General features: G+C 43.7%; 1 protein-coding gene across 3 annotated transcripts in view; it reads right to left on the bottom strand.

The window, feature by feature from the left end:
• Positions 1–14,043, bottom strand: part of CNIH3 (cornichon family AMPA receptor auxiliary protein 3) — a 207,985-nt gene that overhangs the window by 12,327 nt on the left and 181,615 nt on the right. For all 3 annotated transcript variants that reach the window (XM_077149129.1, XM_077149131.1, XM_077149130.1), the window contains one exon: positions 1,284–1,396. In XM_077149129.1, the coding sequence (XP_077005244.1) occupies positions 1,284–1,396 (113 nt within the window). The remainder of the gene's footprint in view (positions 1–1,283; positions 1,397–14,043) is intronic.

Genomic DNA, 14,043 nt, shown 5'->3' on the forward strand with positions numbered 1-14,043 from the left:
GCTCCCTCTCCCTCACCTCCTGCACCAATTATTGGCCAAAACCTGCCCATTTTACACCCACAGATACTCTTATCCTCTCTCCATCCCAACTTCCACTACTCCGGTTCAAGCTTTCATCATCTTTCACCTGGTATATCACCATACCTGCTAATTGGATTTTTTTCTTTTTTATTGGAGAAAGTATAGGTTTTAGAAAAGTCATGCATAACCTGCTAATTGGATTTTGTTCTCTATATTTCACTGTTCCAATCTATCCTGCAAACTGCTGCCAGGATCATTTCCCTAAAGATCAACCAGGTAATGTCATTTTTCTCCTAAAAAGCTTCTGATAGCTATCTATTCCTTGCAGAATATATTCCAACTTCCCCAACAAATATTTTCAGGCATTCTATCCTGGTTCCTAGCTGTTTTGTCAACCCCACCTCTCCTTTCCTCCAAGAACCCTACTTCCAACCACACAAAGCAATGGCTATTCCCCAGACACACCGTGTGCTCTCTTACTGGTAGGCCTTTGCACATGCTAGTCCTTCAACATGGAATGTGCTTTTCCAGATTTTCCAATGTTACCTCTTCCAGGCTAATTTAACTACTCCTTTCCCCACATACCTATACAACTTCCTTATGCATCTGTTAAAAATATATTTCATTCTGCTAGACTGCACACTCTTTGAGGCTAAAGATTATTTCCTATGTATCATCTCGGAATTCTCCACAATGTCTGGTGTGTAGAAGGTGTCCTACATCTTCGTTAAAAGAAAGAATGAATGTCCTAGTCTTGATCAAATATAGGCTTTATTTTATGGTAAATGATAATGATGAAACATTTGGGGGAACCAAAGCTCTTGGAATAAGGGGCAAGGGCTGAGACAATTTACCTGCACATCTGCATTCTTTACTACTTGGTGTTCACCCCACCCCTGCCTCCTGTGTATGTACAACATGGTGACTCTATTTTACCCAGAGTCCAGATCACACAAACTGACACATGGTCTTAGCAGAGAATGGAATATTTGAAATCAGAACTGTCCCAATAAATCCGTCCATCTGGTGTCTACTTTTAACACTGACTCACAAAGGTTGGAGTTGTGGTTAATGGTGTCTGTGAGAGGCGGCCTCCCCTTATTAGACTTCTTGCAGCATGAGAGAAGCTTGGGAAGGGAGCTTTGAAGAGAACGTCCCCCAAAAGGTAGGGATGAGAGAAAGGCACCAGGAGGCTGCTCTATTTGGGGAACATCGTCTCTAGAAGGCAAGATGCCCAGGCAGAAAAGAGGAAGCAGACTTACCTCCAGAAGTGATAGAAAAGTAGAGGAACATTCAGCCCCAGAGTGAGCCACTCCTGAGCACACAGGAACATGATACAGAAGAGGCTGTGTATGGAATATTCTGGCAGCACCAGCTGAGGAGGAAGCAGAGGCGTGGGACTGGGTTAGAGAGAGGAAAATCCACTCCTACTTCTGTAGCAGCTGATTTCCACTGCAGTAACACAGAGTCACTGCCCTAATTTCTGATAAATTTGCCTCTTTGTGATACAGGAGCCATTTTTTAATACCCAATTCCAAATGGACGCAGGTCTGAAGCACCCTACTTACCAAAATACTGCACTTACTTTTGAGAGTCACCCATGGATGACTGCCGGGAAGACTGGAAGAGCTGGTCTAGCCCCTGTGATGTGTGATTACTGCTTGCTGTTTGTTTTTCCAGCCCCTGTGTATCTTCCTATAATTCACAAACCTAAAGTGAATGTGCTTATTTCAAATATAACATGGTAAGGAAAAAATTGAAAAACTGTATATTGCTTGATAGTGGGCAGATTAAGAAGAATCCAAGAGAAAAAACATGAGGTGAGGATAAAAGTGGTAGAGGGAGAGGAAAGAAACCAGCTCAGACTAGGTAGGATCACATGGGGGGAGGTGACCAGAAGGAAAACTAAGCCCCCCTATCCCCAATCTACCCTCACAGGTATAAATAAGCAAACAGTTTAAAAGGATTGGTAACTGCCCCTCCCACAGTTAGCAGAAATCAAAGGTTTCAGCCAAGGGAGAAATCTGATCTCTAGGTCAGTAGTAAGAAAGGTTCTATCCATTCATACAGGACTATCTATATCTTAATTTATCTATCCCTCTCCCTCTATCTCTATCTCTATCTATCAATCCATCTATCATCTGTCTGTCTGTCTATCTGTTGCCTCTGGGCACTGTTCAGATCATCATGAATGGTTTGGTCCTCCCAGAAAAATCTTTCTAGCCATCCTTCAAGGCCCATCTTAAATGCCACTTTCTAATAGAAGTCCCATATCCATACCACCCTGTACTTTTGAGCCCCACAGCATGCTTTCTGACCCTTTTCTAGGGTTTTTTTCCATAATCTATCCATTATGGAGTCATTACCCTCCTTCCATCCCCAACACACAGAGATACACTCCACTGCTTTGTAAGCTGTCTTGGCCTGGTCTCTTCTTTTCTCATCTCCATTTACAAAGTGCTTTGCATGCTGCCCAGCACTTAGTAGAGAATAAACAAATTGGCAAATGAACTGAACGGACCAAATGCATGTGCTTGTAGTACAGCTGGTTAGCCTTAGAAATACAGCCTCTAGGTCACAAACCAGTATTTCTCTGGGTGGTATGTAAACTGCCCCCACCCTGCAATAGCACAGAGTCACTGCCCTAATTTTTGCCCTGGTTCCATTTGTTTATCTCATTCATCTCTTACTTTGGTCAGATGAGCTAACCATTCCAGATGGCAGACACAGAAGAAGACATGCATGCACACATTAAAAATAACTACATGCACAGGCACATGTGTAAGAAATGCATTTTGTTGCTAAATACCATCTTCTTTAGTCTCAAAATCCAGTGAAGAATGAACTGCATTAACCCAGACCTTAGAATTCTCAGACAGTAACCCTAGAATAAGAAAAAAAGAGCCATCATTCCAGAGGAGGTAACACTCGGTGGGTGGACCAGTCATCGCCAGCCCCTATGAACCAGTGACCACCTTGTAAGAGGGCGTACGTCCCCACCATTTCTCTTCACAGGACTTGAGAGCTTTCCTTACCAACCCACTAGCACCTGGCCAAGGCGCTATGTTACCTCCTCCCATTCTCAGAGAAGGCTCACATTCTCAGAGCCAGGCATGCCAGCCCTGGGATGCTATGCTGTGCAAATATACATTTTGTAGTCATCAGTCTCAGACACTTTGGCTGAGGTAATTAACATGTTTCGAGACAGGCGCCCTGTGCCTGAATCATTCATTACAACACCATCCCTGCCTCCAGTTCCAATGACAGATCTCCCTGACTGATTACAGTTTGGATTTCAGGTCCGACTATTAATCACAACTGCTTATTCCCTCTTCAGGGTTTGATTTATAGTGGAAGCTGCAACCTTCCAAGGAGGAAGGATTTGTCATTGCCACCACACTGAGGAAAACGGCTTAATGGAGGCCAGATGGTGCCAGAGGTCCCCAACCTTTTGCAGGCTGGGCAAAAGCTCAAGAATTCATTCTGCTCTCCTGGGTGGCTTTCCCAATTTTGCCTCTTAATATTTAGGACATTGAACAGAATCCTTACAAGCGTGAGGGCCCCTCTGTTTCATCCTGGGAGACGTTTAGGAGTGGAGATGCCCTTTATTTTTACTGGCTCTCGCCTTCTTTCCAAGTTCTCTTTGTCACGAAGATATGGAAAAATGTGGAGAACCTACTTCTCCTAGCCCAAGTGAGATCACCAAGGCCATTGCATGAGGCCATTGCATGGCCATCCGGCTGTTCTCCACATACTTCCAGGACGCCACCTGTTGAAACCCAGCAAGACCACATTTCCTACACCCTGTGTTTGGATGAGGCCAATGGGCTGTGAGCAAAAGTGATAGGAAGAAAAGTCTGAAGAATAGCTTGTGAAAACCTCTCCAGAATCTTTTTCTTTCCCCTCCAAAACAGTGAAAAGTATTTAGGCTGGGGTTACTCAATTGGCGTAAAACGATAAGTGAAAAGAGAGCCTCTAGGCCAAAAGGCAGCACAAGCAAGAAAATAACTTCTGTTCTTTAAGCCACAGAGATTTGGGAGTTGTTACTTACCATGGCATCCTGTCTGATACAGGCAGCAAGTCCCCAGAATGAGTAATCAACGGGAAAAACAAAGTTATGCATATCTCTCTTTATCCTTTCCCTTACCATCATCCAGCGTTCTTTAACAAACCATTAAGGACTGGCATGACATGGTTCCCCATCAGTAGACACGATCAGTGAGGGGCTGGACGTCCACTGGGCAGGCATAGTGCTTATTCATTTGTGTGGGCAGTTGGACTAGATGTTCCTTCCCAGCTCTGAGATCATTTAACTGTTACATAAAGACAGCCCCTGAATCTACCGGCAAAATACAGGCGCACTGGCTGAGCCACTGACCACACCCCCATAACTGAGGCAGGCCTGTAGCATTAGAAAAGCTTTTTATTTCCATAAAAGAAGCTGTCATATGGTGCCCATCCCATTCTTTCATTCAAAAATGAAGAAACTATTCTGCGCAGTCTAGTCTACTGAATTCCCATGTATAATTATGCCCTGCTTTATATAGTTTAAATCCTAAATAAGTGCTCTTAATGTAGTTATTATGGGGATGCTGAAAGAGTGCCTGAAATTCATTCCAACTCATCAAGGAAGATTTTGGAATCAAGGCAGAATCAAGGGAAGCCAGAAAGAATGAGTCAAACCTAATCACATGAGGACACTGGAGGTCAGCATTCCAGGGAGGGGAGCAGTGAGAGCAAAAGCATGGAGATGGCCGTCACTGGTGGTGGGTCCTGCATGAGCCCACCTAAAAGGGACACTTTTCCTCACCATTTACAGGCACTAAGGCCAGGACTGACATGAGAGCCAAGCAGATGTTAATTACACTCCCCTCCTGCAAGGACCCACCTTCCCATCTCTTAGTGCTGAAGTGTTGGTGCAGCACCATAATAAAATACCCATCATGAGGAGATGATGACAGCACTCTTCACTAGTACCTGCTTTGATGCATGTGGAGGTAAAACAATTAAAGACAGCCCAAGTGTCGGCTGACATCCTGGGAGCACATTAACAAAGCTAATGTTCCTGTCCGTGAAGACCTTCAGATTTCGCCCATTCTCCCAGCTTCATCCATGACTTTGAAGTGACCTGCCTCTCAAGGTGAATTTCCTATCCGGACTTCCCTCCCAGATTCTAGTCCTGAATTTCCATTTGCTGCCACATATTTTCAACACCACTGAAACCTCACACTTCTCCCAGGTCCCCCAAACTTTTATCTCCTAGATTTCTAATTTCTGCTAATAATCGCCTTCTCTGACTCCTTTTTCTCATTCATCCCTACATGAGTCTGTTTCCAAGTCTTGTCATATCTTCTTCACAGCCACTTGGATTTGTCCTTCCTTTTTATTTCTACTGTGGGTGCTACTGCAGTTTGCAAATACCAAACATACTGGAACAGCTTTTTAAATGGGGAAGATTCTGGTGGAGTTGTGAGAAGCTTGACAGAGAAGGCCTAGACTGCTTTGGAGAGACTGCTGGTAGAAATGTGCCTCTAAAGATACCTCTATTGAGGCTTTAGACAGAAATGAGGAATGTGTTACTGCAGGCTGGGAGGAAGGCAACCCTTGGTTTAAAACGGCAAATAACTCGGCCAAATTGAGTACTGCTGTCAATGGAAGTTAGAATTTAAAGTTGATGATCCCAGACACTTAGCTGAGGAAATTTCCAAACTAAGTGTGGAAAAGGCAGCCTGGCTTCTCCTTGCATCTTGAAATAAAATGCAACAGGAAAGAGATGAGCTGAGAACTGAACTCTTGAGTACAAAGAAATGAGAAACTGATGGTTAGGAAAATTCTGAGCTTCCAGAAAGTGAGACCCAAATGAATAGAGCCCCATGTGAGGATTTAAGAAAACCTGGAATCAGTCAGCCATTTTAGAAAAGGCCAGGATTGAAGACTGAGTTATCCAGAAAGGATTTGTGGAAAATCCTTCTGTCTGATGAACATGATCCCAGCATAATGCATAGAAAGCTGACAAGAGTACTGTGGGATCTGTATAAACGGAATAGACAAAAACAGACAGAAAAGGGGAAAGTTGGAGGAAAAGTAATTTCAGAGGCATTAGCATGGAAGCTAAGGTCTGGAGCCAGGAAACCTTGGGCCAGGAGAGTGGGCCCACCATACACTTGGAAAGCAGAGGGTGGACCTTCTGCTTCATTGTTCAGGAAGAGTTGGGCCGCCTCAGGCTTCAGAGAGGATGGAGCATACAAATCGAAAATTGGGAGGAACCTGGCTGCCACCCCACTGCTCTGGAGGGGTTGAGTGTGTGTCCGAGAGTTGGCAGAGAGCCCAGTTATAGTCCCAATGCTTGGAGAGGGTGGAGCCAAGAAAAAGGTTTCCACAGCGACCCACAAGGTTGCATTTGGACAGAGGTGGGCTGCTGTATAGGCCCTTGGAAAGGGTGGGATTACCTCTTTCTAAAGCCCCAAGGATAAATGACTCTCAGACTTTGAAATCTAATGGACTTTGCCCTGCAGGTTTTAGGAACTTTATGGGTCCAATGACCCCCGTGTTCCTTCCAATTTCTCCCAATGGAGATGGTAATATGTATCCTATGACTGTCCTCCTTTGTATATTGGCAGCAGATAACTTGTTCTGAGTTTTACAGGTCCACAGCCAGAGGAGAATTTTGTCTTAGGACAAACCATGCCTGTAGCTGACTTTGATGAGATTTTGTACTGGTTTTAACTTTGTATTGTATTTGTATTGTTACTGAAATAGTTTTCTGTGATATTGGGATGAAGTGAATGCATTTTGTATATGGAAAAAATGTCTTTTTGCAGGTCTGGAGGATGGAATGTGCTGGTTTGAATCTATTATGTACCCCAGAAAAGCTATATCTTAATCCTGATTCATTCTTGTGGAGGCAGCTGTTTCTTTAAATCCTAATTTAACAACGTAGGTTGGGATCTTTTGATTAGATTCTGTTTGGGGTATGCTGTGTTTCTTGGACCTGTAATTTCATGTCTTTCATAAGAGTTGGGAAATTTTCAGTGATTATTTCCTCAATTATCCTTTCTGCCTCCTTTCCTTTCTTCTCCTTCTGGGACACTCATAACATGTATATTCATGCACTTCATGTTGTCATTCAGTTCCGTGACTCCATGCTCATATCTTTCCATTTTCTCCTTTTGTGTATTGTATTTCAGATGTCTGGTCCTCCAGTCCACTAATCCTTCCTTCTGCTGTTGCATGTCTCCATCGTGTTTTTCAGCTTTTCTGTTGAACCCTTCATCCCCATAAGTTCTGCCATTTGTTTTTGCAAAAGTTTTGTAAGAGGTCACCCAGTGTCTTCTTTATACCTTTATCTTTTTTGCCACATTTTCTTTCAACACATTGAAGACACTTACTAATCAGACTGACACTAATCAGATTGTCAAATGTCAAAGACAAAGAGAGAATTCTGAAAGCAGCAAGAGAAAAGTGATCCATCATATACAGTGAAGCTCAGTAAGACTAAGTGAAGATTTCTCAGCAGAAACCATGGAGGCAAGAAGGCAGTTGTGCCAGTATGAAACTATTTTGTACCCCCAGAAAAGCCATGCTTTAATCCTGATCCAGTCTTCTGGGGCCAGACCTATTGTTTAGGGTGGGAAACTTTGATTGGATTGTTTTCATGGAGATGTGACATGCAGTTGTGGGTTTGACCTTTTGTTTAGATTACTTCCATGGAGATATGACACATTCAATTGTGGGTATGGCCTTTTGATTAGATGGAGATGTGAATCCACCCATTCAAGGTGGGTCTTGATTTGTTACTAGAGTCCCTTAAAAGGGGAAACATTTTAGAGAAACCCCAGATAAAGACACTTGGAGAATAGTTGCTTCAGAAATGACAGAGATGCTTGGAGATGTTTGGAATGCCAATAAAAGAGAGTAGATGCCTAGACAGGGATGTTTGGAGCTCAGCAGAGGTCGCCATGTGCCCTCCCATGAGATACTAAGCAAGCCAGAACCTGAGCTGTGTCCCAGAGGAGCACAGTGAGGGCCAGAAGATGTTTACAGATGAAACCACTGGCATCAGAAGCTGGAAGCAACAGAACCTAAAACAAGGACCCCCAGGTGCCAGACATGTTCCTTCCCATGTGACAGACGTTGTCCGTTCTTTGAAGTTATGGTATCTTTCTCTGGATGTCTTAGTTACATTTGTATGGCCTTAGAACTGTAAATCTGTAACATAATAAATTCCCTTTATAAAAGCCATTCCATTTCTGGTATATTGTATTCCAGCAGCTTTAGCAAACAAAGACAGCAGTGGTATGACATATTAAAGATACTGAAAGAGCAAAACTGTCAACCAAGAATTCTATATCTGGAAAAACTGTCCTTCAAAAATGAGGGAGAGTTAAAATATTTACAGATAAACAGATACTAAGAGAGTTCCTGATCAAGAGACCTTCTCCACAAGAAATACTAAAGGGAGTGCTACAGGAAGATAGGAAAAGACAGAGAGAGAGGTTTTGGAGAAGAGAATAGAATTGAAGATTATTGGTAAGGATAAACAGAGAGAAAAAAATAAGATATGATACATAAAAGCCAAAGGAAAAAATAGTTAAAGAAAGTACTGCCTTTGCAGTAATAACATTAAATGTTAATGAATTAAACACCCCAATCAAGAGATTTTAACTGGCAGAATGGATTAAGAAACAAGACCCATCTATATACTGTCTATAGGAGATTCACTTTAGATCCAAAAAATAAGTTGAAACAACCAGAAAAGAGGAGGGGTTGCTGTGTTAATATCAGGCAAATTAGACTTCAAATGCAAAACAATTAGAAGAGACAAAGAAGAACACTCCGCATTGATAAAAGTGACAATTCAACAAGAAGACATAACAATCATAAATATTTACACACCAAGCCAAAGTGCCCCAAAATACATGAGGCAAACACCAACAACACTGAAGGGAGGAGTAGACACCTCTAACATAATAGTTGGAGACTTCAATACACCACTCGCATCAGTGGACAGAACATCTAGACAGAGGAGCAATAGGGAAGCAGAGATCTTCAATAATACGATAAATGAACTAGACCTAATGATATTTACAGAACATTGTACCCCACAACAGCATGAGACATTCTTCTCAAGTTCTCATAGATCATTCTCAAGCAGAGATCACATAGCAGGTCACAAAGCAGGTCTGAATAAATTTAAAAGGAATGAAGTTATATAAAGCACTTTCTCAGATTATAATGGAATGATGTTGGAAATCAATAACAAGTGGAAATCTGGAAAATTCATAAATACATGGAAGCTAAACAACATACTCTTAATCAGTGGGTCAAGGAAGAAATTACAAGAGAAACAGGTAAAATATTTCAAGGCAAATGAAAATGGAAACACAATATATCAAAACTTATTGGATATAGCTGAGAGGGAATTTTTTTCCCTAAGTGCCTATACTAAGAAGGAAGAAAGAGCAAAACCCAAGGACTTAATTGCTCACCTGCCAAGAGGAACTAGAAAAAGAACATCAAACTAACCCCAAAACAATTATTACTGTTCATAGCAATATACTAGCTGTGCCAGTTTGGGGCTATTGTATACCCCAGAAAAGACATGTTCTTTAATCTTGATTCAATATTGTTGGGCGGGATCTTTTTTACTGAGTTATTTCCATGGAAATGTGGCCCATCCAATTGCGTGTGGATCTTTTGATTTGGTGGTTTCCATAGAGATATGTCTCTGCCTATTCAAGGTGGGTGCTTACTGGAGTCCTTTGAGAGGGAACCATTTTGGAAAAAGCCTCGGAACTGACACAGAGACTTTTGAAGACGCAGAAAGAAAATGCCATTGGGAAGGTGTTTCAAACCAGAAGCCAAAGGATGAGCAGATGCCAGCCATGTGTCTTTCTAGACTGGCCTTTCTTGAGTCAAGGTATCTTTCTCTGGATGCCTTGGTTTGGATATTTTTTGGCCTTAGAACTGTAAACTTATAACTTACTAAGTTCCCTTTATGAAAGCCAACCCATTTCTGGTATATTGCATTTCCGGCAGCTTTAGCAAATTAAAATACCAGCTAATTACCATTCTCAGGTAGATAACTTGTCACTCTTACCAGCAACGTCAGTAAATGACCCAGAACCAAATTTAGCGTCCTAATTCTCAATCCAGTCTGTTTGGATCCCCCTCTGATTAAACCACATTGCCAACTTCCATCTCATGGAAAGAGAAATCAAGGAGCATCTCTTTATATTCATAAAGTATAAATCCCCCCCTTGGTTGTCTCTGTTTTCAACAACAATCTAGCTCCTTGGGTGTCAGCTCTGAAGTTTATCTGCTCAGAGAAACCAAGGAGTATCTCTTTATATTCATAAAGTATAAATCCCTCCCTTGGTTGTCTCTGTTTTCAACAACAATCTAGCTCCCTGGGTGTCAGCTCTAAAGTTTATCTGCTCAGAGTGCCAACTGAGTGTGAAGAAAAAGAAAGGGATAGTGTCACTTTAATTTGAAAGTCTACTCCATACTAAAGCCATCTTACAGATTATTTTCCCAAGGGCTGTTACTGCAAGAGAAAGGCTTCCCCTGAGTGGCCAGGACCTGAAAGTAGAAGAATTTCCAGCCTGCAGTGGCTCTGTGGTCAGTACCTCTGTGGTCAGTACTGACATAGAGGTGGGGAGGGGAGCCATGGAAATCTCTTTTCAGCCCCAGACGGACATCTGATCTAGGGCTCCTTTCCTAACCTCATTAGGTCTCTCTGGTTTCTCCCCATTATTCCCTTTACTTCCCTCCCTAACCACATTTACTACCTGTGGAAGTTTCTGCTGCTTTCTTGGCATCTACTGGGCCCACTTGCATCTCTACATGACAGAAGGCAGCACAGAAAGGAAAAGGCCCAGAAAAAGAAGGGGACAGGGGTGGGGTGGACAAAACCAAAACCCATCACTGCCCACTGCTCTTGGCTGACTAATGTGTAAACAATCCAGCTCACAGCTCAGCCCAGTGACCCCCCTCCCCCGGTTGGGTCTTGGCTGTGCTCTGACCATCAGAACTGTGTCAGAAGCTATTTCCACCCCAGTTGGTAACACATGCTCTGAACCCTGCTCACAAGCCTCCAGAATCAACTTTCATGAACTGCTCCAAACTACATCCCTTTCCTGCCCAGAGATCCTGTCCTGACTGCTCTGTGGGGACCAACTTCCAGTTGACTTAACGCCGACTGGCTCCTTGGGGCTCTCACCACCAGCTTTTCTGTACTCTGGGGACACCTGCCAACTGGCCTGTACAAACTTCCCAAGCTATTCACCAAGGAAATTCTCCCATTCTGATGGAAGAGGGAAATTATGCATGTATTATAAGGAAGATGGTTCCTTCCATCTGAATTCACAGGGGTCCATCTTTGTTTCTGGAGGAGAACGAAATGAAGAAAAGAACAAGCTTAGCGTCACTGTCCAGCAGGGGTTCTCAAACTTCATGGTACTTCGGAATTATCTGTAGAGTTTGCTAAAACAGATTGCTGAGCCCCAGCCCCACAGTTTCTGATTCTGTAGGTCTGGATGGGGCCTACAGTATGTTCCCTACTATATTAGAATTTGCATTTTAACAAGACCCCCTGTTCTAGTTTGTTAGCTGCCAGAATGCAACACACTAGAGATGGATTGGCTTTTAATTAAAGGGGATTTATTTTGTTAGTTCTTCAGAGGAAAAGCAGCTAACTTTTATCTGAGGTTCTTTCTTACGTGGGAAGGCTCAGGGTAATCTCTGCTGGCCTTCTCTCCAGGCCTCTGGGTTCCAGCAACTTTCCCTGGGGTGATTCCTTTCTGCATCTCCAGGAGCCTGGGCTGAGCTGCGAGTGCCCAGATGAGGTATGCCGAGCTGCCTGGGCTGTGCTACATTGTGCTCTCATTTAAGCACCAGCGAATTAAATCAAACATCATTCATTGCAACAGGCACGCCTCCTAGCTGACTGCAGATGTAATCAGCAACAGATGAGGTTCATGTACCATTGGCTCATGTCCACAGCAGCAGAACTAGGTGCCTTCACTTGGCCAAGTTGACAACTGAATCTAACTACCACACCCCCAATGATGTGTTTTCACATGCAACTCTGAGAAGCTGCTCAGCACTAATTCCCCAAACAGGGTTCACCAACCAACTGTGGAGCATTTACTCAAATGCAGATTTCTGAGTTCTACCCTGGACTACAGACACAGACTCTTTGGGCCAGGAATCTGCATTTTCCAGACAATCCTGGGATTTTGTTAAACAGTTATGCTTGAGATTCATAGGTTTGAAGAGAACAGAAACAGAAGCTTCCTTCTGAAGACTCTGGGCCCCAGCCTTCACCCCCAGTCCTGGAGCAGGGCTGTGGTCCTTCTCCTGTATTCTTACAGTTCTGCGCACACAGAGACTCGCACAGTGACAACTGCTGAGGGGACTGGAGTCTGGGGCGGACAGCATGTGCAAACAGCAGCTGCATCTGGATCCCCCCCATCCCAGATACTGCCCCTGCCACTTGGGAGATCACCCACAAAGCTGCTTAGCTGCTGCGACTCTGGTCTCCACCGAGGTCGGCTCTCTAGAACGCTTTCACCTCTAGGATCCCGCAGTCTCCAGTTCCCAAATCACGGTCTGTCCTCTGCAGGCCACCCCTTCCCTTCACCCTCACGAGCTCCTTCCACCTGCCTCCGGCCTTCCCAGTGTCTCAGCAGATGCTCTCTGGATCTGGGATGAGATTGGTTGTTTTTCCGAGCTGCCCTGCCCACGCCCTCCAGCCAGCCTTTTATAATCGTTTGCATGCAGCACCAAGACATACTTGAATCTCAAAAGCCTCTCTGCCAGTTTCCTCACACACTTGTTAAATTACCGAACTGCCTAAGTGCCCACTCTGGGGAGGAGGGAGAACACAATCACTCTCTCAAATAATGCCACATTTTTAAGGGACCAAAATTCTCCTACTACTTGTGAGCAATTCATAGACAGTTTAAGTTAACACTTGTAGCTGCCCACTCCATTTCTTCTTTTCTTTAAGCCAGGAAGGATGGGGGTATAAATCGTGTTCAGAATGTAGGAAGTGATTAGCAAACGGCTCAGATTTGTTTGAGAAGAAAGGCACTAACTGAAGAGAATGTTCCAGGAGGAGGAGGGCAGGAGTTTAAGGGTTTAACAAGCTTTGTTCCAGCACTAAAGAAACTCACTTATACACTTATTCAGCAAATATTTATTATATGCACTTATTATGTAGTGAATGTGAGGCCACCAAGCCAAGGAGACAGCCGTGTAAATGCATACCACAGATCTATAGCAAACCAAAAATGGGAACCAAAGTGTGAGCCAAAACTACCACATAAACAACAGGCTACACCTGAAAAATAGAAGAAACCATTAATTCTGAGTGAGGGAATGAAGGAGGGCTCCTTTGAGGAGACTGCCTTTCAGTTGAGACTTGAGGGTTGAGTCATATCACAGAAGGCAGAACACTAACGTGAACGGCATTTCCAAGGAATACTCAGCATCACCCTTTCATTGAGGTGTCTGAAATAGTCACTTCTTTCTTTATGTTCTGGATAGAAAAGCTCGGTTCCATCAATTGTGGACCATCACTTACAAATCTTTCACAGAAATGGCATTGGGACTGGAATCCATTATGCAAGGCCTGAAGTCCTAGGACTTCTGGAGAATAAGATATGATGATTCCACCTGACCAGGTAACCCCATGGTGACAGGAAGGAGGCCAAAGAGGGAATGAGTCATTTTCTGCCTTTATTCTTATCCTTTTCCCTCACAGAAAGTACTGCATGTGGTGGATGTCAATTAGACTCGACACTGGACTAACCTTTACAGGGCACCAGTGAGTGCAGGCACACCTGCCGGCCCTGCCCTCTCCTCTCTGACCTGTCCCATTGCAGAGTGAAGGGAAGGAATCCCAACTAGTTGGTGTGTGGTAGAGGAGAGGGTTCCAGGTCCCCAAGGCCATCCCATCCCAACTCACGGCCCTCCTGGAGTGGTGCTTTTCATGTGAAGTTTCAGTTGCCTTGTCTT

This window comes from Tamandua tetradactyla, chromosome 2 (genome assembly GCF_023851605.1).
Source record: "Tamandua tetradactyla isolate mTamTet1 chromosome 2, mTamTet1.pri, whole genome shotgun sequence".
NCBI classification, from domain to species: domain Eukaryota; kingdom Metazoa; phylum Chordata; class Mammalia; order Pilosa; family Myrmecophagidae; genus Tamandua; species Tamandua tetradactyla.